Genomic DNA, 22,003 nt, shown 5'->3' with positions numbered 1-22,003 from the left:
GTAATGTATAAGTGTGTTAATGTAATTTTATCTTAGTGTATATATATCCCTAAGAATCAGGGTGTTTAAGTAAATATTAATAATTTATGCTTATTGATAATAATATTGTATTCACCTGCCAGGTGTAATAACTTCCTACGTTTTTATACAACTTCCGTTATTTATCTTATTAGTAACAAGTTTTTCTTGTTTATTTTTCTTTTTCATAAATGTAAATGTATTTATGCAATGTCATAGTATTAGTAGGGAGACACATATACATAGATACATACATATACTATGTATATGTGCCTTTATAAATGAGATTATGTGCTAAGGACTTCTTTCTACATGGCTGTAGCAGATTATTTAATATTACTGACCCAATATTATTACATCATAAATCGTTTAGTCATGTTACATTTACATACATTGTTAAGTACATACATATGTATGTTGGTATGTGTTCCTACAAATACATATATATGTATATGTGTTAATATAATTTTCTTTGTAGTTGTTTTATCGTCATCATCTTCATAAATGTTGTTAAGTCTGTAAAAAAACTTTTATTTCAGAATCAATATATTTTGTTGATTGACATCAACATGCAGTAAATAATAGAAAAATATACATATACAGACGCTTACATATGACATCTATATGCATGTTTTTACATATGCTTTATACGTACATGTAAAATACATATGTAGTTTTACTTAATTCTTTGCAACACTTAAAAAAACTGACCAATAGTTTTGAAAGGCTGTTAGTTTAGTATTTCATTATATTGATCAAACACTGCCTAAAGAAGTTCCGGATACTGGAATCGAACTAATAAATGTAATCATATCCAACTTTCGTTAGCTAGTAATGGGCTAAAATTCTAATAAAATTAATAATTTTTGGAACATTTGCTCCCTTTTGTCTATATTTTCTATGACACTTTTGCATAAATGTGGTTAAATTTGGGATTGTTGCCATGGAACTTTAAGTTCAAGTAGCTTAATAGGAATGGTGGCCAATGGTGTTGAATCAGACAATCTGGGGGCCAGAAAATTTCTCATATAGTAATTGAATTGTATTACGAGATCAACCTCATCCAATTTAGATAGGAAGAACTCTGTTATCATGTCGTGATATCCAGCCGCAGCCTTATTTTCAAATAAGTTTGGTAAATTCAATGAAGTCTCGAGCCCAAAATACGCAACAAACAGTGTCACGTTATGGATACATTTGTTTTTCGATAATCACATCTTAGTTTTTTATACCAAATGCCTTTTGACGATTTATAAAGCCATCTAGGTAAAAATGTGCTTCATCACTTTTGATGATTTAACTGTCCTTATTTTTAAAATATTGTTCAACAATGAATATTCGCAGTTCTCTCTAGTAATGCTAAATTTTTACCAGCCATTAATTGCCATACAATTTTGGTTAGCAAAACTTACTGCTCAAAGTACGGTAAATTGAAATTGTTCACTATTTTTGGGACTTCTTATACATTCCTAACCTCCATTGCTAGTGGAGGCCAGTGGAGGCAAAGGGTGATATTGGGCAAGTCACAGATTGCAGATATTGAGAAGTTCCGTAGATATACAGAGAAACTGATAATGAAGACTCTGACAATCTGCGTTTCCGTGTTGAAAGTGTCTATATCACCTTGAACATCAAGTAATTGTCACTTTTAAATAACGAATAACCATTAACTGCTAGTGTATATTCCCCATGATATGGGTGGCTGGATGTTGGGTTCGGATCTTGTAGCAAACAGCTATAAAAACATGATATGAAATACCACAAACAGCAACACAACTTTTATTCTTACTACCGAAACCTCAAAGAATGAAAATGGTACCTAATCAATCAATTTGATGACGATGTTTAGCTTAAACACCAGATACAGTTTGGAACTTTCAATATAAGGATGCTTTTAGATTCATTGAAATTTTCCTAGATCTTTGACATGATGAGATTCTGTGGAGTTTTCAAAAATAGTTTAGTATTTCTAATGCAAACCTGCCCACCAACAGCGTTCTAGTAGGTAGATATTCCACTGAGCAGAGAAGAGTAAAATGCCCTGATAGACTGGTACGCATACTCTGATAGAATTATATAAGAACGAGTCCGAGCACTCTCTCTAAAGGAAACACATTTGTGCAATGTGAATATAATGAATGAGACTTCAAAGCCAAAGACAAATGAAGAATTTCAAAGGTATCTCGACAGTGATGGGAGATTTCAACGCCCAACTATATAGGCAATGATAACTCAAATTGAGAATGAGCTATGGAAGGCCATGGTATATTATGCGAATGCCGAAAAATGTTGAGGTGTTCACAGAAATTTCCTTAGGCAACACATTGGTGATGATAAGTTACAGAATCTTTTTACACAAAATATTCCATAAAGTTACGTGGGTATTACCTGAGCATCACGAGATTTCATTTTAAATAAACACAAACTGGGAAGCTTTTTGCTTTGTCAGAGTCTCTGGCGGGAATCGAACCAGCAAACCTCAGATTGATAGCAAAGCATGCAATCGTCTAGTCTATTGCCATCAGCAGGATATGGTGCCTTGCCCTCTTAGATGTTCGAAATGAATGTTGTGCACACAGCTCCGGCGATCATCATCACTATACGAGCACCACCAGACTAAAGGTTGTGGTGGTGAAGAAAAGAAAAGTTAAACGACCCTAAAAACTACCTGAAAAAGTAAACAAATTTGTAAATGCCGAAGAGTGGATAAGTGACCCTCGAAAGAAAGCAATTAATATCCCTTACGCCCAACTCAATAATGTTGAAAGACGCATGGAAAACTCCAGATTTCAAGTCAAATTATAGAGCTATGGAAAAGGACGAACCTAACGCAGAAACAAACGGAAATGGACAGAAAATCTTGGCATATACTCACGAAATGCAGTCGAATCATTTAGAACCCTTGACCTGTATAAAATATACAATTTTTTTAATAAAAACTTAACATCTTCAGATCTCCAAATCCCATCTGGATATTTGGGTACACTATTACTTCAAGATATTGGCAATGGTTATACAAAAACCCCAACCAATATGCAATTGTAGTAGCCATTACGGGAGGCATGATTTAGCTACAGAAATAGAAAAATCAGGGCGCCAAACAGATTTCCAAACAAGCAATTTATAAAAACTAAAGATTCTCTCTAAAATAGTTCTTCGAATATTTGATTATATAGTTCCGGTCCACACTGTGAAACATTTGCTGCAAAACATTTTTAAATTCTGTTTTGAAACTGCATTCGTGTCCACACAGTGAAGTTTTTGACATTTCTGTACAGAAAGTATACGAACGAATAAATATGGTTGACATACTCAACAAAAACATCATGTACATGAAACAAAGTTCCCTTTGTTTCACAATCTTGGAATACGTGGCCCAAAATGGAATAATACAGAAGTTTCCGAGGCATATTCATCAGTTTATTGAAGAAAGATAATCTCACGAAAGCCAAAAATCGAAGGGGTGTTACGCTTCTAATATTAACAACATAAGACTTATTGACTCTCTTACTAAAGATTTTCGAAGAGCCAAGTTTTAGAGCTCAGAAATCCTGGGTAAATCACATAACCGCCCACGCATTATAATTGAGCAATCAGTAAGAGGAAGATTCCTACCACTTAATGGTTTTCATTGAAAAAGTTCGCGGAACACATATTGTCATTTGGAAAGCTCTCACAAATATAAAAGACTTTCGCCGTTACATTTCAACATATTGCTGGGCATTGTTATGAGAAATAGTTATCAACAGTGGGATAACGAGGAGTTTGAGGATCGTCTGATGCCTTCTAAATCATATCCAAAATATGCAGTTCTAGGACGTGAACACATATCGCAATTTGCGTAGCATCATAATATCGATTGAAGGAACTTCTTAAGATGCCCCATATCTCACCACCAGAGCGCAAAAATCATTTGAATTTGTTTGTCTAATAGAATATCGAACATAGTAAAACTATGGGTATCGATGCCAAATCCAAATTTAAATATTGAGAAGCAAATGGCAATGGATTGGCCATGCACCTTTGCGGCAGCAGAAAAAAGAGATGAGACTTGATGAAGACAATTATACATCAAGAGTGGGCAAAAACAGGAATGGAATTCCAGAATGGAATTGAATTCAAATAAGTATGTCTGTTCCTACAATTGAATTGAATTCTTGAGCAGGAAATGGCGATGGTTTGGCCATGCATTACGAGGAACAGCCGCAAGGCAGCAGAAAAAAAGGAGAGACTTGGTGAAGACAGGTATACATCAAGCGTAGGCAAAAGCAGGAATAGAATTCCAGAATGGAATTGAATTCAAATAAGGAGCATTGTATGTCTATTCCTACCATATATAGGGATATTAAAAAATTCACTATTTTTATATCTCTAAAATAAAAAATCTTTATATGTATGGAATATAATAACTTATTAGTAGTAAGGACCAACAGATATCCTTATTCTTGTTGATGGCCTGTGTTTTATTTCAGAAGGTTGATATCGAAGTAACTTATGAAAATCAAATGCTAAATTTTTCAGCAGTTCTCGGAGTAGAAGTAGTTTTATGCCTAAAATATTATTAACCAAGTGAGAATTATATGGTTGCGTTTCTCAAGTGGATATTAAATTCAAGGAACATTCACTTTATCAAATTCTGATAATCGAGTATGAAACTATTACTTAACTACTCCTAAGTAATGCAAACGGTAAGCAGTAGTCATTCTAAATATGTTAAGCAGTAATGTCTAGTATTTACTAAATGTTTGTTACAATATTTTGAAGCTAATAAAGTGTGCTAACAATTTCTCTCAAATGTGTTTAATAATTGCCAGTTTAACTTAAATTTCAATTTCACTCTCATTTTGAGCCTAAACCAAACAGCATACACCTTTAATAATACCATTTCTATTTTTTTTGAAAAACTAAGGCATCAACATAATTTTTGATTTCCAATCAAGATGAATACGAATATTAGAAACACACTTACACACAATTCATATACACAAGTACATACATATACATATTTAGATGCTTGAATCTATAACAACTAGCTTAAAGCATTTCTGCCACATACAATTTTCATTAACACTCTCTGCTGTAAGTAAACCTTAGCTGGGTAAGGACTTTTTCATCTTTCAATATTTATGCACAAAATGCCAATAAATATTTAGGTAAAAATTTGAAAAACCAAATTGATTTTTCTTTCTTTACGTACATAGAAAATCAAACAACAAACAGTGGGGCAGAATTTTTTTTTGGAAATAAATCTGGCATTTCTAAATGGCTGGTCTGATCCGAGGGCCGGCGCTATAGGGTCTCAAATTTGAGTACCTTCGACATGTAAAATTTTTAAACATGTGTAATTTTTTTGTTTCCTATATTTGGGAAGCGCTCGGCTAGGTCTTGAAAAAACACTAGAATTGCAATATTTTTGAAGGACGGAGTTTTAAAGTGGCATATTTTTGAACCTAATATTTTTGACTTGAATTCTTTTGTAAGACCAAACATTAACTTATCTAAACAAAAACAAGTAAGAAAGTATGGTCGGTCAAGCCCGACCATATAATACCCTACACTAAGTAAAAGAGCAAAACAATTTTTCTTTTAAAATTTCAATAATTTATATTTTTGAGTGATTTTCGGAAGTGGGGTTATATGGGGGCTATGACCAATTATGGACCGATCACCATGAAATTAGGTCATGTGATTTATGTCTATATTAAAGTTAACTATGTTGAATTTTGTGTGTTTACCAACATTTTTAAGCGATTTATGCACGTTAAAGTGATTTTCGGAAGCGGGTCTATATGGGAGCTATGACTAATTATGGACCGATCGTAACAAAATTTGGTGACATGAATTTTGTGTATATAAAACTTATTTGGAGCGGAATTTGTGGAGATACATATATAAATTAAACATTTATGAACGATAAAGTCCAATTTCGGGAGGACATTCGTATGGGGGCTAGGTGAAATAGTGGACCGATTTCAGCCAGTTTCAATAGGCTTGGTCCTTGAGCCGAAAAAATAATATGTACCAAATTTGATCGAAATATCTTCAAAATTGCGACCTGTACTCTGCGCACAAGGTTTACATGGACAGCCAGCCAGCCAACCAGACGGACGGACGGACATCGCTTAATCGACTCAGAAAGTGATTCTAAGTCGATCGGTATACTTTAAGGTGGGTATAAGACTAATATTTTTGGGCGTTACAAACATCTGCACAAACGCATAATACCCTCCCCACTATGGTGGTGTAGGGTATAAAAAAAATAGTTCGGAATAAATGTGGATCAAATTATTCCTAATATTTCCAAATCTACTACAATTTTGATACAAATTTTAGTTTTAGAAACTCAATAAATATGTAACATGTAATAAAAACTTTATTTATTAATAACAAAACTCAATGAAATTCTCAACGTTTTTTAAATTTGTCATTCTAAATAACAAATTGTAAAAAAACTTGTCAAAATGCCAAACGGAATCTCACAATTCCTAAAAGTTGGAGCGAAAATCACAAAAAATTTTTTTTTTTAATTTTAGCTTACAGGTTTCACATTTTCATTGGGGCTAGGAAAATACTTTGGGCATAAATAGGGAATACGTCAAGGTTTCGAAAGCTGCCTTCCGTTTTTTGATTACGGCTTTGCGATTTTAGAGCATGTGGTTTAAATTTGAAATTTTGATAATAAATAGGTCAAATTCAGAAGGGCGTAGGGGCGACATATTCAAAAAATTGCACATATTTATACCCTACACCACCATAGTGGGGAGGGTATTATGCGTTTGTGCAGATGTTTGTAACGCCCAAAAAATATTAGTCTAACACCCACCTTAAAGTATACCGACCGAATCACTTTCTGAGTCGATTAAACGATGTCCGTCCGTCCGTCTGGACGGCTGGCTGGCTGGCTGTCCATGTAAACCTTGTGCGCAGAGTACAGGTCGCAATTTTGAAGATATTTCGATCAACTTTGGTACATATTATTTTTTCGGCCCAAGGACCAAGCCTATTGAAACTGGCTGAAATCGGTGCGTTATTTCACTTAGCCCCCATACAAATGTCCTTCCGAAATTGGACTTTATCGGTCATAAATGTGTAATTTATAAATATATCTCCACAAATTGCGCTCCAAATAAGTTTTATATATACAAAATTCATGTCACCAAATTTTGTTACGATCCGTCCATAATTAGTCATAGCTACCATATAGACCCACTTCCGAAAATCACTTTATCGTGCATAAATCGCTTAAAAATTTTGGTAAACACAAAAAATTCAACATAGTTAACTTTAATATAGACATAAATCACACGACCTAATTTCATGGTGATCGGTCCATAGTTGGTCATAGCCCCCATATAAGGCCCACTTCCGAAAATCACTCAAAAATGTAAATTATTGAAATTTTAAAAGAAAAATGTTTTTACTCTTTTACTTAGTGTAGAGTATTATATGGTCGCGCTTGACCGATCATACTTTCTTACTTGTTTTGTTATATCTTTGTTGTTCTCATCCAAAAGCAAAATTTAGCTTTTTTAATGAGAGACAACTTCACGGTACTTTTTGAAAGTAAACAAGTTTTTTTTCTTATTCTTGTTGTTTGCCTTAATTATGCGATTAAATGATCATGGTGCTATTTTAAGTGGACGATTCGTATAAACGTAGACGTGAAATTTCTTTTTAAAAAAGTTACCAAAAATAAAATATTATCAATTTAAAAAACGTTTCTAATAGTAACATCTCAATTTGCTGCGACTTTTTCTATTTGAATCAATAAATTTCATCACTTTTAAAGATGCCCAAGGGAACTTTTTTGTCCGATCAAGAAAAGATTCAAATTAAATTTGTTCACGACCAAGGATGTTGCAATAGAGAAATTGGACGTAAAATCGATCGTTCGGAAAGTGTAGTGCGAAATTTCTTGAAGAAAGTTCAAAATTATGGAATTCGCAAACCCACAAAGGGAAATACAAAACTAACAAATTGAATTCCACACAAATAAAGAATAAATTGAATCTTCCAGTGACTTTCAAACGCCTTGCACACATTTTACGATACGATGAAAACATAAAATGGAAAAAGCCTAAATGTAAACCAATGCTAAAAAAGCACCATAAAGAAAATCATCTAAAATTCGCAAGAAAATATATGAAATGGACAGATGAGTGGAAAAAAGTAATTTTCTCTGACGAAACAAAATTTAATTTAGACGGTAATGACTCATACTCATGCTATTGGCAGGATTTGAGATCAAACGATGTTCGGAATGTAATGTTCAAAACGTAATCTCGCTGGTGGCAGTGTTATGGTTTGGCCAGCGTTTTCTGCAGTTGGCAATTCAAAAATATGTTTTGTTCTAACACAAATGAATAGTGCGATTTATAACGAATTGTTGGAAGATGCTTTTCTCTCATTTATGGATGAAAAAATGGATGAAGATTGTATATTCCAACAAGATAATGCTGCAAGCCATGTTTCTAAGCAATCGAAATCTTGGTTTAATGAACATAGCCTTCCTCTGTTGGACTGGCCGGCTTGCAGTCCGGACTTAAACCCATTATGCAACTTTACATGGCCCGTAAAGTTGCATAATGACTGTGACAGAACTGAAACTAAGAATTAAACAAGTCTGGGAGGAAATTGATTCCAATGTGCTTAAAAAATTATGCCAGACTGTATTTTTGAAACAATCCATAGCAAAGGATCATCCACATATTATTAATAATGCTACAGTGGCCCATAAATTAAAGTGCGTTTATAGGAAAATACTTAATGAAAAAAAATTTTTGGTGAAAAAAAAATTCGGGTTAAAAAATATTTTTTCCGATTTTGACCCATTGTAGGTCCAACTTACTATGGTCTTATATACATCGTTGCACTGTCATTTGAAATATCTATGATTAGTTATCCATATTGTCTATATTAAAGATTTAGTAATCCATAATCCATATGGGTCAAAAATTGGTCAAAAAGCGAGGTTGTCCTGGTTTTTTCCTTATATCTTAGCCATTTGTGGACCGATTTTCTCGATTTAGCAACCGAGCAGGAAGAATTTCGGAGATATTGATGTACGAATCGTGTATGTAAGTTATTTGGGGGTTTCGGAAAGTTGATTTCAACACACAGACGGACAGACGGACATGCCTTAATCGACTCCGCTATCTATAACGATCCAGAATATATATAATTTGTGGGGTCGCAAATGAAAAATGTAGAAATTACAAACGAAATGACAAACTTATATATACCCTTGCCACTCATGGTGAAGGGTATAAAAAAGAGTTAAGTCACTATTTCGCCCAAAAACCAGCAAAAATCTACTATTTTTTGAATTTTTAAATTGAAAATCGTTTATTTTTGAATCGATATTGCTCGGAAATCTTTTGTATATTATTGGTAATTTTAAGCGGATTTTTAATTTTTGAAATGCCTATAACTCGGAAATTATAACAGATAAACAGCAAGCGCAAATATGTTTTTTCAAGACCTATCTGAACCCTATACAAAAATGTAAAAATCTTTCAAATCCGATCAATAAATTTTGATACTGCCCCATTGTGCAACGTTTTAAGGCAAAATTCTAAATAAATGAATGAATGAGAGGTTTGTGTGTCTTACGATATTTTCAGCCAGAGCAAATTATTGTAAATGAATTGTTTTTTCATTTGGCACACACAAATTGATAGGAAATTACAAATTTATAAATTTGTTATAAGATAGAAATGCTTGATGTGAAGGCTATTGAGGATAATAGGTTTTGATGTGGAATTATTTTAAAGTATTTTATGGGTGAAAATAAAGAGAAAGAAAGATATTTTAATTTGAAAAATAATTAGAGATGTTGTTTGGTATAGTATCAAATTGCTGATAAATGAAATAAAAATAGTAAAGTTTTTGAAAAGTTTAGTTTAAATAGTAAATTTTTGGAAATATTTATAAAGCTGATATTTGTAAATTTTGCAAGAATTTACTATAAATAACAAATTTTCCAAATAATCACTACAAAATGACTACCCCTAGGAAGTTTTTAAACTGCCCTCTACATTGCCAAATAAAGTTTCTAACAACACTATACTTAAATATAATTGTAGTTCAAGCCAAACAATTTTATTTTATTTAAATTTCAAAAAAAACGTTTTGTTATATATTATTTGGTTAATGGTCAATTGAAATTTATGCACACCTTCATTAGTTTATACTGCAAACAAAAAATCAAAAAAAAAACAAAATCCATTAAACATTTTATCCTTTTTTTGTTGCCATCTAAAATGAATAAAATATATAAATTTTACACTTAGGACTATTTAGGAAATCCTTATATTTTATTTATTACACTTTCAAACAAATTTGGCAAATTTTCACCGTTTAGCCAACCAACCAACCAACATCAACGAAAACCCCAACAGCATGAATAGCAAATAGCCCTGAATCCCCTTAGCAGAGCTGAGCAAAGAAAAACTAAATTGAGCTATTTACGTAAATTTTATTGCCAACAATTTGATATTTATTTCTTTTTTTTTTTTCTCAAAAAGAAAAAAACAAATCACATTTTTTTTATTTGTGGATTTAACCCTTTCGGTACGGTTTTGTTTGGGATTGGTTGTGAGTTTGGGAGGGTCACATATGTTTTTAATGTCTTAAAGGTTAAACTGACATAGTCGCCGTATGTGTCTTTCTTTCTGTCTTTAACAGGCTATTGTTATGAAACTCATCATGCTAAATAACCAGCCATTTAAATATGCTCCTGTATTTTGTATAATTTAAAAAATGGGGTTTCAAAACAAATATTCACCATTTAGGACAACTGTTTATAGCCTGCAAAAATTCCATTGGACTATGTTGATAGTATTTTAGGAGAGAGTGATTTAAAAAGTTCCTTTAATTAAACAATTACTGACATTAGAACTGAACTATAACCTGAACTAGAACCTGAACTGGAACTGGAACCTGAACTGGAACCCGTATAGAACTAGAACATGAACTAGAACATGAACTAGAACTAGAACTAGAACTAGAACAGAACAAGAACCTGAAATAGAACCTGAACTAGAACCTGAACTGGAACTAGAACCTTAACTAGGAACTGAACTAGGACCTGAACTAACACTGAACTAAAACTGAACTAGAACATGAAAAAGAACCTGAACTTGAACTTGAAGTAGATCGTGAATTAGAACCTGAAATAGAACCTGAACTAGAACCTGAACTAGAACCTGAACTAGGACCTGAACTAGAACCAGAACTAGAACCTGAACTAGAACAGAACAAGAAGCTGAACTAGAATCTGAAGTAGAGCTAGAATCTGAACAAGAACCTGAAATAGAACCTGAACTAGAACCTGAACTAGAACTTGAACTAGAACCTGCACTAGAACCTGAACTAGAACATGAACTAGAACAGAACAAGAACCTGAACTAGAATCTGAAATAGAACCTGAACTATAACCTGAACTAGAACCTGAACCTGAATTAGAACCTGAACCTGAACTAGAACAGAAGAAGAAGCTGAACTAGAACCTGAACTAGAACCTGAACTAGAACCTGAACTAGAACCTGAACTAGAACCTGAACTAGAACCTGAACTAGAACCTGAACTAGAACCTGAACTAGAACCTGAACTAAGACCTGAACTAGAACCAGAACTAGAACAGAACAAGGAGCTGAACTAGAATCTGAACAAGAACCTGAAATAAAACCTGAACTAGAACCTCAACTAGAATATTAACTAGAACCTGAACTAGAACCTGAACTAGAACCTGCACTAGAACCTGAACTAGAACAGAATAAGAACCTAAACTAGAATCTGAAGTAGAACCTGAACCAGAGCTAGAACCTGAAATAGAACCTGAACTATAACCTGAACCTGAATTAGAACCTGAACTAGAACATGAACTAGAACCTTAACTAGGACCTGAACTAGGACCTGAACTATCAGTGAACTAAAAGCGAACTAGAACCTGAACTAGAACTTGAAGTAGATCGTGAACTAGTACCTGAACTAACACCTGAACTACGACCTGAACTAGAACCAGAACTAGAACCTAAACTGGAACTAGAAACTGAACTAGAACCTGAACTAGCAACTGAACTAGAATCTGAAATAGAACTGAACAAGAACCTGAACTAGAATCTGAAGTAGAACCTGAACCAGAGCTAGAATCTGAACAAGAACCTGAAATTGAACCTGAAATAGAACCTGAACTAGAACCTGGACTAGACTCTTAACTACGACCTGAACTAGAACTGAACTAAAACTGAACTAGAAACTGAACAACAATATGACCTAGAACCTGAGCAAGAACCAGGACTAGAACCTGAACTAGAACCTGAACAAGAACCTGAAAGAGAACCTGAAAGAGAGCCTGAACTAGAACTATACCCTGAACTAGAACCTGAACTGGAACCTAAACTAAAACATTTGCTAGAATCAGAGTTAGAATATGAGCTAGAACCTGAGCTATAACCTGGTCTCGAACCTAATCTTGAATCAGTTAGATCCTAAGTTAGAACCTGAGCTTGAACTAGAACCAGACCTAGAACCTGAGCTAGAGCCTGAGCTAAAATATGAGCTCTAACCTGAGTTAGAACCTCAGCTATATTTTGATCTCGAACCTGAGCTAGGATCAGAGCTAGAACCTGAGCTAAGACATGATCTTGAACCTGAGCTAGAACCTGAAATATAACCTGAGCTAAAACATGAACTCGAACCTGAGTTAGAACCTAAGTTAGAGCCTGAGCTAGAACCTCAGCTAGAACTTGAGCTAAAACCTAAGCTATAGTCCGAGTTAGAACCTGATCTAGAGGAGTTAAAACCTGAGCTAGAACCTCAGCTGGAACTTGAGCTCGAACCTGAGTTAGAACTTGAACTAGAACCTGAACTACAACTTAACTGGAACCTGAAAGAGAAACTGAGCTAGAACCTAAGCTAAAAAATGAGCTCGAAACCTGAACTAGAACTGAATTAAATTTTTCTCTTGTCTTGAATTTTTCCCTCGTTTTTGAATGCATGTGTATGGATATTAAAGTGTTTTTAATTTTGAGTTTAAAAGTATTTACAACAAATGTTATGCATATGTCTATAGCCCGTTTATATGACATTTAAATTACGCCTTGTGTCATATGTATTATGTTTTTTTTTTTATTTCAAAAGCTCTATTATAAAGCTTTAAATGTCTTGCGCTTCACTAAACAATTGTTGTGATATTCTGTTTCCGTTTTGTCTGCCATCCGAAAAAAATTTAAAATTTTGAAACGAAAATATTTTGTTATTGCAAAATGTGTTTTTTATTGACGAACACAAACAAAATCAACTTTTAAATTGAGTTTCTCTCCACTGAATTTTCCATTTGTGTCATATGCCTATTTATGACATTATTTTCTCTGTTTCTTTTTGCAATAGCCCATAAAGACCAAATATAAAGAGTTAAACAACCATAACCCAGCTTATATAAAAGTCAACCAGGACAATAACAAACAAAAAATCAAATTGCAGGATTTGTTTACCTTGTAAACAAATCAATGATGTGAAGAAAATTTTTATGTTTGAAATTTTTTTGGGACTTTTTTTCGTTCTAAATGGATTTTTAAAACTGTCAATAAATTTTGCCAAACAATTGGCAAATAACGAAGAATTTTATGTGCAAGGACCTAAGTGTTTTTAAAGTGAGAAACTTTAAGAATAAATATTCATATTTGTTCAAATTTAAATAGAATATTAATTAGCTTCATATTTTGTTTTAGATTATTTTAATTTATGAAAATTATTAAAGTCAGAAGCAATTTTATGCTTGAAATATTGTAACAGTTCAAGATTTTTTTAAAAATTGTTACAACGACAATATATATAAGAGACAACAGTTAAATCCAAGCTGGGAGCAGCAGCATCATCATTTAATTTTTCCCTTTAACAAGTGTTGATGATTCACACCGAAACATGCATAATTAATAAGGAAAGACAAGGATAATCAAAAATATAGACGCACACCATTACAATTACGTAAACCCACTCACACAAACTAAATAAAACAATAAAATCACAGACAGTATCAGGGAGAGCATGAGAACGAATTATTTGCAATCAGCTTGACATACTGAAGGACAGCCATAATAAACAAATATAACCAAAGATTTTTATTTGTAGTAAAAAATTGGTTTGCTTATTGTGATAGTGGTTAAGTGAAAGGGTTTGCAGGCTATTGTGGTGGGGACACGAAAGGGGGGAAGGCTTTATGTATGTATTTACAACTTCATTAAAACAGCTTCCGCATCATCATTTCCGGTTAAAAAAAAAACACACTATCATGACTACACTTGCCATTGTAATCGTATGTATTTCCCAACGTTCACACTAAGAAAAAATACCCTTTTTGGAAAAGGTGGGGATGTTCGGAAAGAGTTAAAAAAACGTAAAATTTTCATAATTCATGTGTGAAAATCAACAAAAGGCAATAAAGTTTCCCATTGGGTTTTCTGTGTGATTTTTAATTTGAAGGAAAATTGTGTTTTATAAAAACAAATTAAGGCAGGTGGGAGACAGAAATGAAAACTTTTAAATAATTTAATTAAAGAGATATTTACATATGCAGCGGAAGTAAATAATGGGAAGCACAGCATAGAACAGAACTAGAACAGAACTAGAACAGAACTAGAACAGAACTAGAACAGAACTAGAACAGAACTAGAACAGAACTTGAACAGAACTAGAACAGAACTAGAACAGAACTAGAACAGAACTAGAACAGAACTAGAACAGAACTAGAACAGAACTAGAACAGAACTAGAACAGAACTAGAACAGAACTAGAACAGAACTAGAACAGAACTAGAACAGAACTAGAACAGAACTAGAACAGAACTAGAACATAACTAGAACAGAACTAGAACTAGAACTAGAACAGAACTAGAACAGAACTAGAACAGAACTAGAACAGAACTAGAACAGAACTAGAACAGAACTAGAACAGAACTAGAACAGAACTAGAACAGAACTAGAACAGAACTAGAACAGAACTAGAACAGAACTAGAACAGAACTAGAACAGAACTAGAACAGAACTAGAACAGAACTAGAACAGAACTAGAACAGAACTAGAACAGAACTAGAACAGAACTAGAACAGAACTAGAACAGAACTAGAACAGAACTAGAACAGAACTAGAACAGAACTAGAACAGAACTAGAACAGAACTAGAACAGAACTAGAACAGAACTAGAACAGAACTAGAACAGAACTAGAACAGAACTAGAACAGAACTAGAACAGAACTAGAACAGAACTAGAACAGAACTAGAACAGAACTAGAACAGAACTAGAACAGAACTAGAACAGAACTAGAACAGAACTAGAACAGAACTAGAACAGAACTAGAACAGAACTAGAACAGAACTAGAACAGAACTAGAACAGAACTAGAACAGAACTAGAACAGAACTAGAACAGAACTAGAACAGAACTAGAACAGAACTAGAACAGAACTAGAACAGAACTAGAACAGAACTAGAACAGAACTAGAACAGAACTAGAACAGAACTAGAACAGAACTAGAACAGAACTAGAACAGAACTAGAACAGAACTAGAACAGAACTAGAACAGAACTAGAACAGAACTAGAACAGAACTAGAACAGAACTAGAACAGAACTAGAACAGAACTAGAACAGAACTAGAACAGAACTAGAACATAACTAGAACAGAACTAGAACTAGAACTAGAACTAGAACTAGAACAGAACTAGAACAGAACTAGAACAGAACTAGAACAGAACTAGAACAGAACTAGAACAGAACTAGAACAGAACTAGAACAGAACTAGAACAGAACTAGAACAGAACTAGAACAGAACTAGAACAGAACTAGAACAGAACAGAACTAGAACAGAACTAGAACAGAACTAGAACAGAACTAGAACAGAACTAGAACAGAACTAGAACAGAACTAGAACAGAACTAGAACAGAACTAGAACAGAACTAGAACAGAACTAGAACAGAACTAGAACAGAACTAGAACAGAACTAGAACAGAACTAGAACAGAACTAGAACAGAACTAGAACAGAACTAGAACAGAACTAGAACAGAACTAGAACAGAACTAGAACAGAACTAGAACAGAACTAGAACAGAACTAGAACAGAACTAGAACAGAACTAGAACAGAACTAGAACAGAACTAGAACAGAACTAGAACAGAACTAGAACAGAACTAGAACAGAACTAGAACAGAACTAGAACAGAACTAGAACAGAACTAGAACAGAACTAGAACAGAACTAGAACAGAACTAGAACAGAACTAGAACAGAACTAGAACAGAACTAGAACAGAACTAGAACAGAACTAGAACAGAACTAGAACAGAACTAGAACAGAACTAGAACAGAACTAGAACAGAACTAGAACAGAACTAGAACAGAACTAGAACAGAACTAGAACAGAACTAGAACAGAACTAGAACAGAACTAGAACAGAACTAGAACAGAACTAGAACAGAACTAGAACAGAACTAGAACAGAACTAGAACAGAACTAGAACAGAACTAGAACAGAACTAGAACAGAACTAGAACAGAACTAGAACAGAACTAGAACAGAACTAGAACAGAACTAGAACAGAACTAGAACAGAACTAGAACAGAACTAAAACTGACATTAGAATATTAGCTAAAAGTAAAAACACACTGGCAAAATAATTATTTACATTTGTTTAGGTTTTTTTTAAATTTTGAGATGTGTTTTGCGTTTGGTTACTTCCCTGGCTTTTCGAGTGGGTTTAACGGTTACACTTGCATCTTCCTTTCCCTTCTTCTTTTTCATCGCAGAAATTAAACAAGTTATTTGGGGTCAAATAAATGAGCAGCACATTTCATATTTATGTAAACAGGTGTTATAGAAGTTAAATAAAAACCCCAAAATTTATAATTTTTCTCACTTTGTCTCTTTAACAAGTTTTCTATAATTTTTCTTATTTGTGTATCTCTTCACTTCTTCTCTTTTTAGGGAAATCACGTCATTTTCCGGTAAATGGTTTAGGTTCAGTTAATTCTGCTGCCAATAACGATACACGTAATATTTATAATAATCCTTATACATCATCCTCACTACAACAACAGCAGCAGCAACAACAATTACGCCATCAACAACTACATCAACAGCAGCAGCAATTGCCACAACATGTTTATAAATCAATTGCTGGTAGCAGCATTGGTGGCAATAGCAATCAATACGATTATTCAACACCAAATTTAACAACAGATCAACAGGCTTCATCGGCTGCTGTCGTAGCAGCAGGACTTGTAGCAGGTGTTTCCTCCAACAATACAACAGAAGCGGAAAATCTTTTTCTCAATCATAATAACGGTAAGTCCTCCTTTTTGTATTTTTTTTTTTGCCTTTTGTTAAATGAAGGCGTCATAAACAGGAATTGGTATTTGAAGTAGTAGTTTTTCTTTCGTCAGCCTTATTAATATTCATATTTCTACAATTATAGCGAGATTTATTTGAGGATTTTTTTTTTTTACTTAGTGTGAATAATTGAATGTCTGGGTTTGTAAAGGTGTGTTTTTCTCTCCAGTTTAATATTCTTATTAACGTCTCTTTTAAATTGCATAAATTTGTAGCCATTTTTCAAGTTTCCTTTTTACAGAAAGTTTTATTTTTTGTATTTTTTTGAATATTAATCATGACCAGCTGGTGTTGACTAAACCGTTTGTTTGCTTGACTTTAAAATTATGACCAGTTTAATAAATCTTTGCTGTTGGGATTTAAAACATAAAAATGTCTATACTTTGCTGAGTGTGGGGGCAAATGTTAAAGGTTTATAAAATTAAAAGATTAAATATAAAAAGATTTAAAAATCTCAAATGTAACGAAAGGTAAAAGCATAGATATTAAAAAAAATTATCCAATATAAATTATAATTAGTGAGACAAATTGTGGTAAAAGATTTTTTTGCCAAATGGAAAGATAGAGTATGGAAAGTAGAGTACTCCTGGAACTTTGAAAAGAAATGTAATAGTTATTTATTAAGAAAACCATGAATTTTCCAAAATCAAAAAACTTAATCAATAGTTTTAATTAAAACTCGAGTACAAACCAGGATATTATTGTACAATATAATTTGATTCGGAAAAACAATAATGCTTTAGAATATTTCTTTATTTATAAGTTAGACGTCTGACCATAGCCTACAGTTGCCTCTTTGACAAACTCAATTTCATTATCATTCATTTATCATATATTATAGACTACTTAAAAACATACAGAAACTTAAAAAACGAAATTCTCAATTAGCTATCACTTCAATTACTTTCCACCTTTATAGATTTTCTAGTTGTATTTCCCCCTTAAAAATAAATTGTGTAAAACTGCTGCTGTTTTATTTATATTTTGCACATATTGTAGACGTTTTATCGGTTCTAATTCAGGTTCTAGATCAGTTCTAGTTCTGTTCTAGTTCTGTTCTAGTTCTGTTCTAGTTCTGTTCTAGTTCTGTTCTAGTTCTGTTCTAGTTCTGTTCTAGTTCTGTTCTAGTTCAGTTCTAGTTCAGTTCTAGTTCAGTTCTAGTTCAGTTCTAGTTCAGTTCTAGTTCTGTTCTAGTTCTGTTCTAGTTCTGTTCTAGTTCTGTTCTAGTTCTGTTCTAGTTCTGTTCTAGTTCTGTTCTAGTTCTGTTCTAGTTCTGTTCTAGTTCTGTTCTAGTTCTGTTCTAGTTCAGTTCTAGTTCAGTTCTAGTTCAGTTCTAGTTCAGTTCTAGTTCAGTTCTAGTTCTGTTCTAGTTCTGTTCTAGTTCTGTTCTAGTTCTGTTCTAGTTCTGTTCTAGTTCTGTTCTAGTTCTGTTCTAGTTCTGTTCTAGTTCTGTTCTAGTTCTGTTCTAGTTCTGTTCTAGTTCTGTTCTAGTTCTGTTCTAGTTCTGTTCTAGTTCTGTTCTAGTTCTGTTCTAGTTCTGTTCTAGTTCTGTTCTAGTTCTGTTCTAGTTCTGTTCTAGTTCTGTTCTAGTTCTGTTCTAGTTCTGTTCTAGTTCTGTTCTAGTTCTGTTCTAGTTCTGTTCTAGTTCTGTTCTAGTTCTGTTCTAGTTCTGTTCTAGTTCTGTTCTAGTTCTAGTTCTAGTTCTGTTCTAGTTCTAGTTCTAGTTCTAGTTCTAGTTCTAGTTCTAGTTCTGTTCTAGTTCTAGTTCTGTTCTAGTTCTGTTCTAGTTCTGTTCTAGTTCTAGTTCTGTTCTAGTTCTGTTCTAGTTCTGTTCTAGTTCTGTTCTAGTTCTGTTCTAGTTCTGTTCTAGTTCTGTTCTAGTTCTGTTCTAGTTCTGTTCTAGTTCTGTTCTAGTTCTGTTCTAGTTCTGTTCTAGTTCTGTTCTAGTTCTGTTCTAGTTCTGTTCTAGTTCTGTTCTAGTTCAGTTCTAGTTCAGTTCTAGGTCAGTTCTTTCGTTAATTCCAACTACTTTTGATTGTTCATAGATAGACAATTAAATGTTTGTACGTAAATTGACGCCAACATAAGTAGCTCTCACATATTCATATAGATCTATAGACAGACATAATGTACATATGTCTATCTTAGCTGTATCTCTGGCAATATCTCTTCTTAGCTATTTTTTGCCGCTGTAACTCAGCATCACGTATAAAATATTTTAGGACGTCCTTTACTCATTTATTTTTATAGCAATATTTGCACACTCAAGATTTACATTGATGATCATTTTAAGCCATTTTTATGGTCATATCCCGGTACTTACAAATCTGCCATAACATATTTAGTCCTTTTTGTTGTAATTGTTGTGTTTTTATAAATGTGCTTTAACCAGCTACATACTTTTATTCAGTATCAGCCAAACGTATCCTTCTTGTTAAAGTCAGAGAAATAGAGTTATTAAAGGTGATGTATGTTTTATGTTCATTTAGGTAGACATACATGCGATGGCATGTATGTTTGGGTAAAATATTCATGTGTATGTATTTTTAGAGTAGTTGTTACCAAGATTTATTTGTGTATGTAAGTTTTAAGAATTTATTTATGTTCTTTACGTTATCTGAGCAGAGTAATAGTTGGGAGAAGTGTTTGAAAAAAGTAGTAGAAAAAAAAGAAACATAAAGCATTAGCATTCTAAATATTTAGAAATCATTATGATGTCGGTAACCTTAAAACAGCCAGGTATATTTTATGTACAGTTGTAAACAATTTATGCCAAAGACTGGCGGTGTTAAAAGTTAGAATTTTATGCACATATTTTATGTGGTACTTAAGTAGGTCAGTCAGCCTTTTAGGGTAACAAATAAATTCAAGAAAAAAAAACAAGCTAACACTTATGGCTTAAAAGTTTTGTAAGCAGACCGCAGAGCATTAAAATTAGAAGCGTAATATTTAACTTGGGTTATTATGAAAAATCAACTGTATAAAGAACTTTCACTGAAGCTGAAATATTACTTTAAAACACATATGATTGAAGCTTAAATATGTACCATACATATGAATGAAGGTAATTTACGACAATATGGAGGCCTATGATTTAAGATAAACTAGTGCTACTAAAGATAAACTAAAATTATACAAAGACCTACGATTGAAGTTAATCTTAGTTTATATAAAGAGCTACCATGGCTGTTAAACTTAGTTTATAAGAAGACCTAATCTTGAAGCTTCCAACCATTTCCAAAATTTCGTAGCCACAACTTTTAAATTTTAAAAATTTCTTTTTTAAAATATCTCAGCCATTTGTGGACCGATTTTGCTGATTTTAAATAGGCAACTTCTCGAAAGCATGTCTGACAGAATTATTGAAGATTTGGATCCCGAAGATATCTGGTGTCTTCTGAAAATTGATTTCAACAGACAGACGGACAGACGGACATGGCTTAATCGACTTCGCTGTCTATAAGAATCCAAAATATATTTACTTTATAGGACCGGAAAATTATATTGTGGAAATGTCTCGATTTTCTATATTAAATATTATCCCAGCTGTCGTTGATATTTGTACGAGCTTGGGAGCTTTCGTGAGGAGGTTGAGGAGGCATGTATCGAGGGTTTAATCAGGATCCTCCAGTCGTTCGTGAAGTCCCCTTAGAATGACTCATGACAATATCTTACAGTATGTTAAAAAATAATGGCAACCTTACACATCCCTGTCGATCTCAAGTACCATCTTCAATCTTACGTGAGAAAGAGCCCTCGTGAATGATTCTTCAGCTTGCTCCAGCAGGCTTTCGTTCAGTTGGATTAGTTTTTATGGTACGCCTTTACATTCAAGAGCTTTCCAGATAACACTGTGATTAAGTGTGCCAAATGTCTTCTCGAAGTCGATGAATATAAGATATAAGAATGAACTTAATTCAACTGATTGTTGCACAATAATTCTCAATGAGTTTATATGGTCAATTTATGACTTATTTGGCCAGAAACCAGCTTGTTGTTTCCATAGTTTTGGCATTACATTAGCCGATATACTGTTGTTAATAATATTGGTCAAAACCTTGTTAATCATGCTGATTCCATGCCAATTGTTCCGATACAACAGAAAACCTTTCTTGGTAAATCCGCAATAAAAATCCTCCAGGACTTTTATAAAATTAGTTCTGAATAAATGTGGATCAAAATATAACAAATATTTGCAATCCTATTAAAATTTTGATGCAAATTTTAGTTGTAGAAACTCAATAAATATGTAGTATGTAATTAAATCAACATGGTGTAGTGGTTAATGTGCTTGCCTACAAAACCAAGCAGCCCAGTTTCGATCCCTGGGAGAGGAAGACAAATTTTTAATCATGGTTTTCGAGTTTTTAAAATTAACCTCCCTCTAAACAATTCATCCAAGAAGTCTCTAGGCAACGAAGAAGTTTCTAGGCAACGACTGATGGCAGCACCATTATCCTAGACCAGCTACAGCAGACCAATCATCTACTTAGCTGGATCAACAGCCGATTAACGAAACTGACACAAGGCAATAATAACAATCGATTGTATCCCTATGGCAACATCATACATGTATCCGAAAACCCGCTACAGCAGACCAATCATC

The 22,003-nt window shown here is 33.4% G+C and overlaps 1 protein-coding gene across 1 annotated transcript in view; it reads left to right on the top strand.

Annotated features, from left to right (window-relative positions):
* LOC135955897 (ecdysone-induced protein 74EF) overlaps positions 1–22,003 on the top strand; it is a 474,814-nt gene that overhangs the window by 158,709 nt on the left and 294,102 nt on the right. The window contains exon 3 of the mRNA XM_065506301.1: positions 16,993–17,352. Coding sequence (XP_065362373.1) covers positions 16,993–17,352 — 360 coding nt within the window. The remainder of the gene's footprint in view (positions 1–16,992; positions 17,353–22,003) is intronic.

This window comes from Calliphora vicina, chromosome 3 (assembly GCF_958450345.1).
Source record: "Calliphora vicina chromosome 3, idCalVici1.1, whole genome shotgun sequence".
Classification (NCBI taxonomy): Eukaryota; Metazoa; Arthropoda; class Insecta; order Diptera; family Calliphoridae; genus Calliphora; species Calliphora vicina.
Note: the sequence above shows the minus strand (reverse complement) of the source record. Positions and strands in the feature narration are given on the sequence as shown.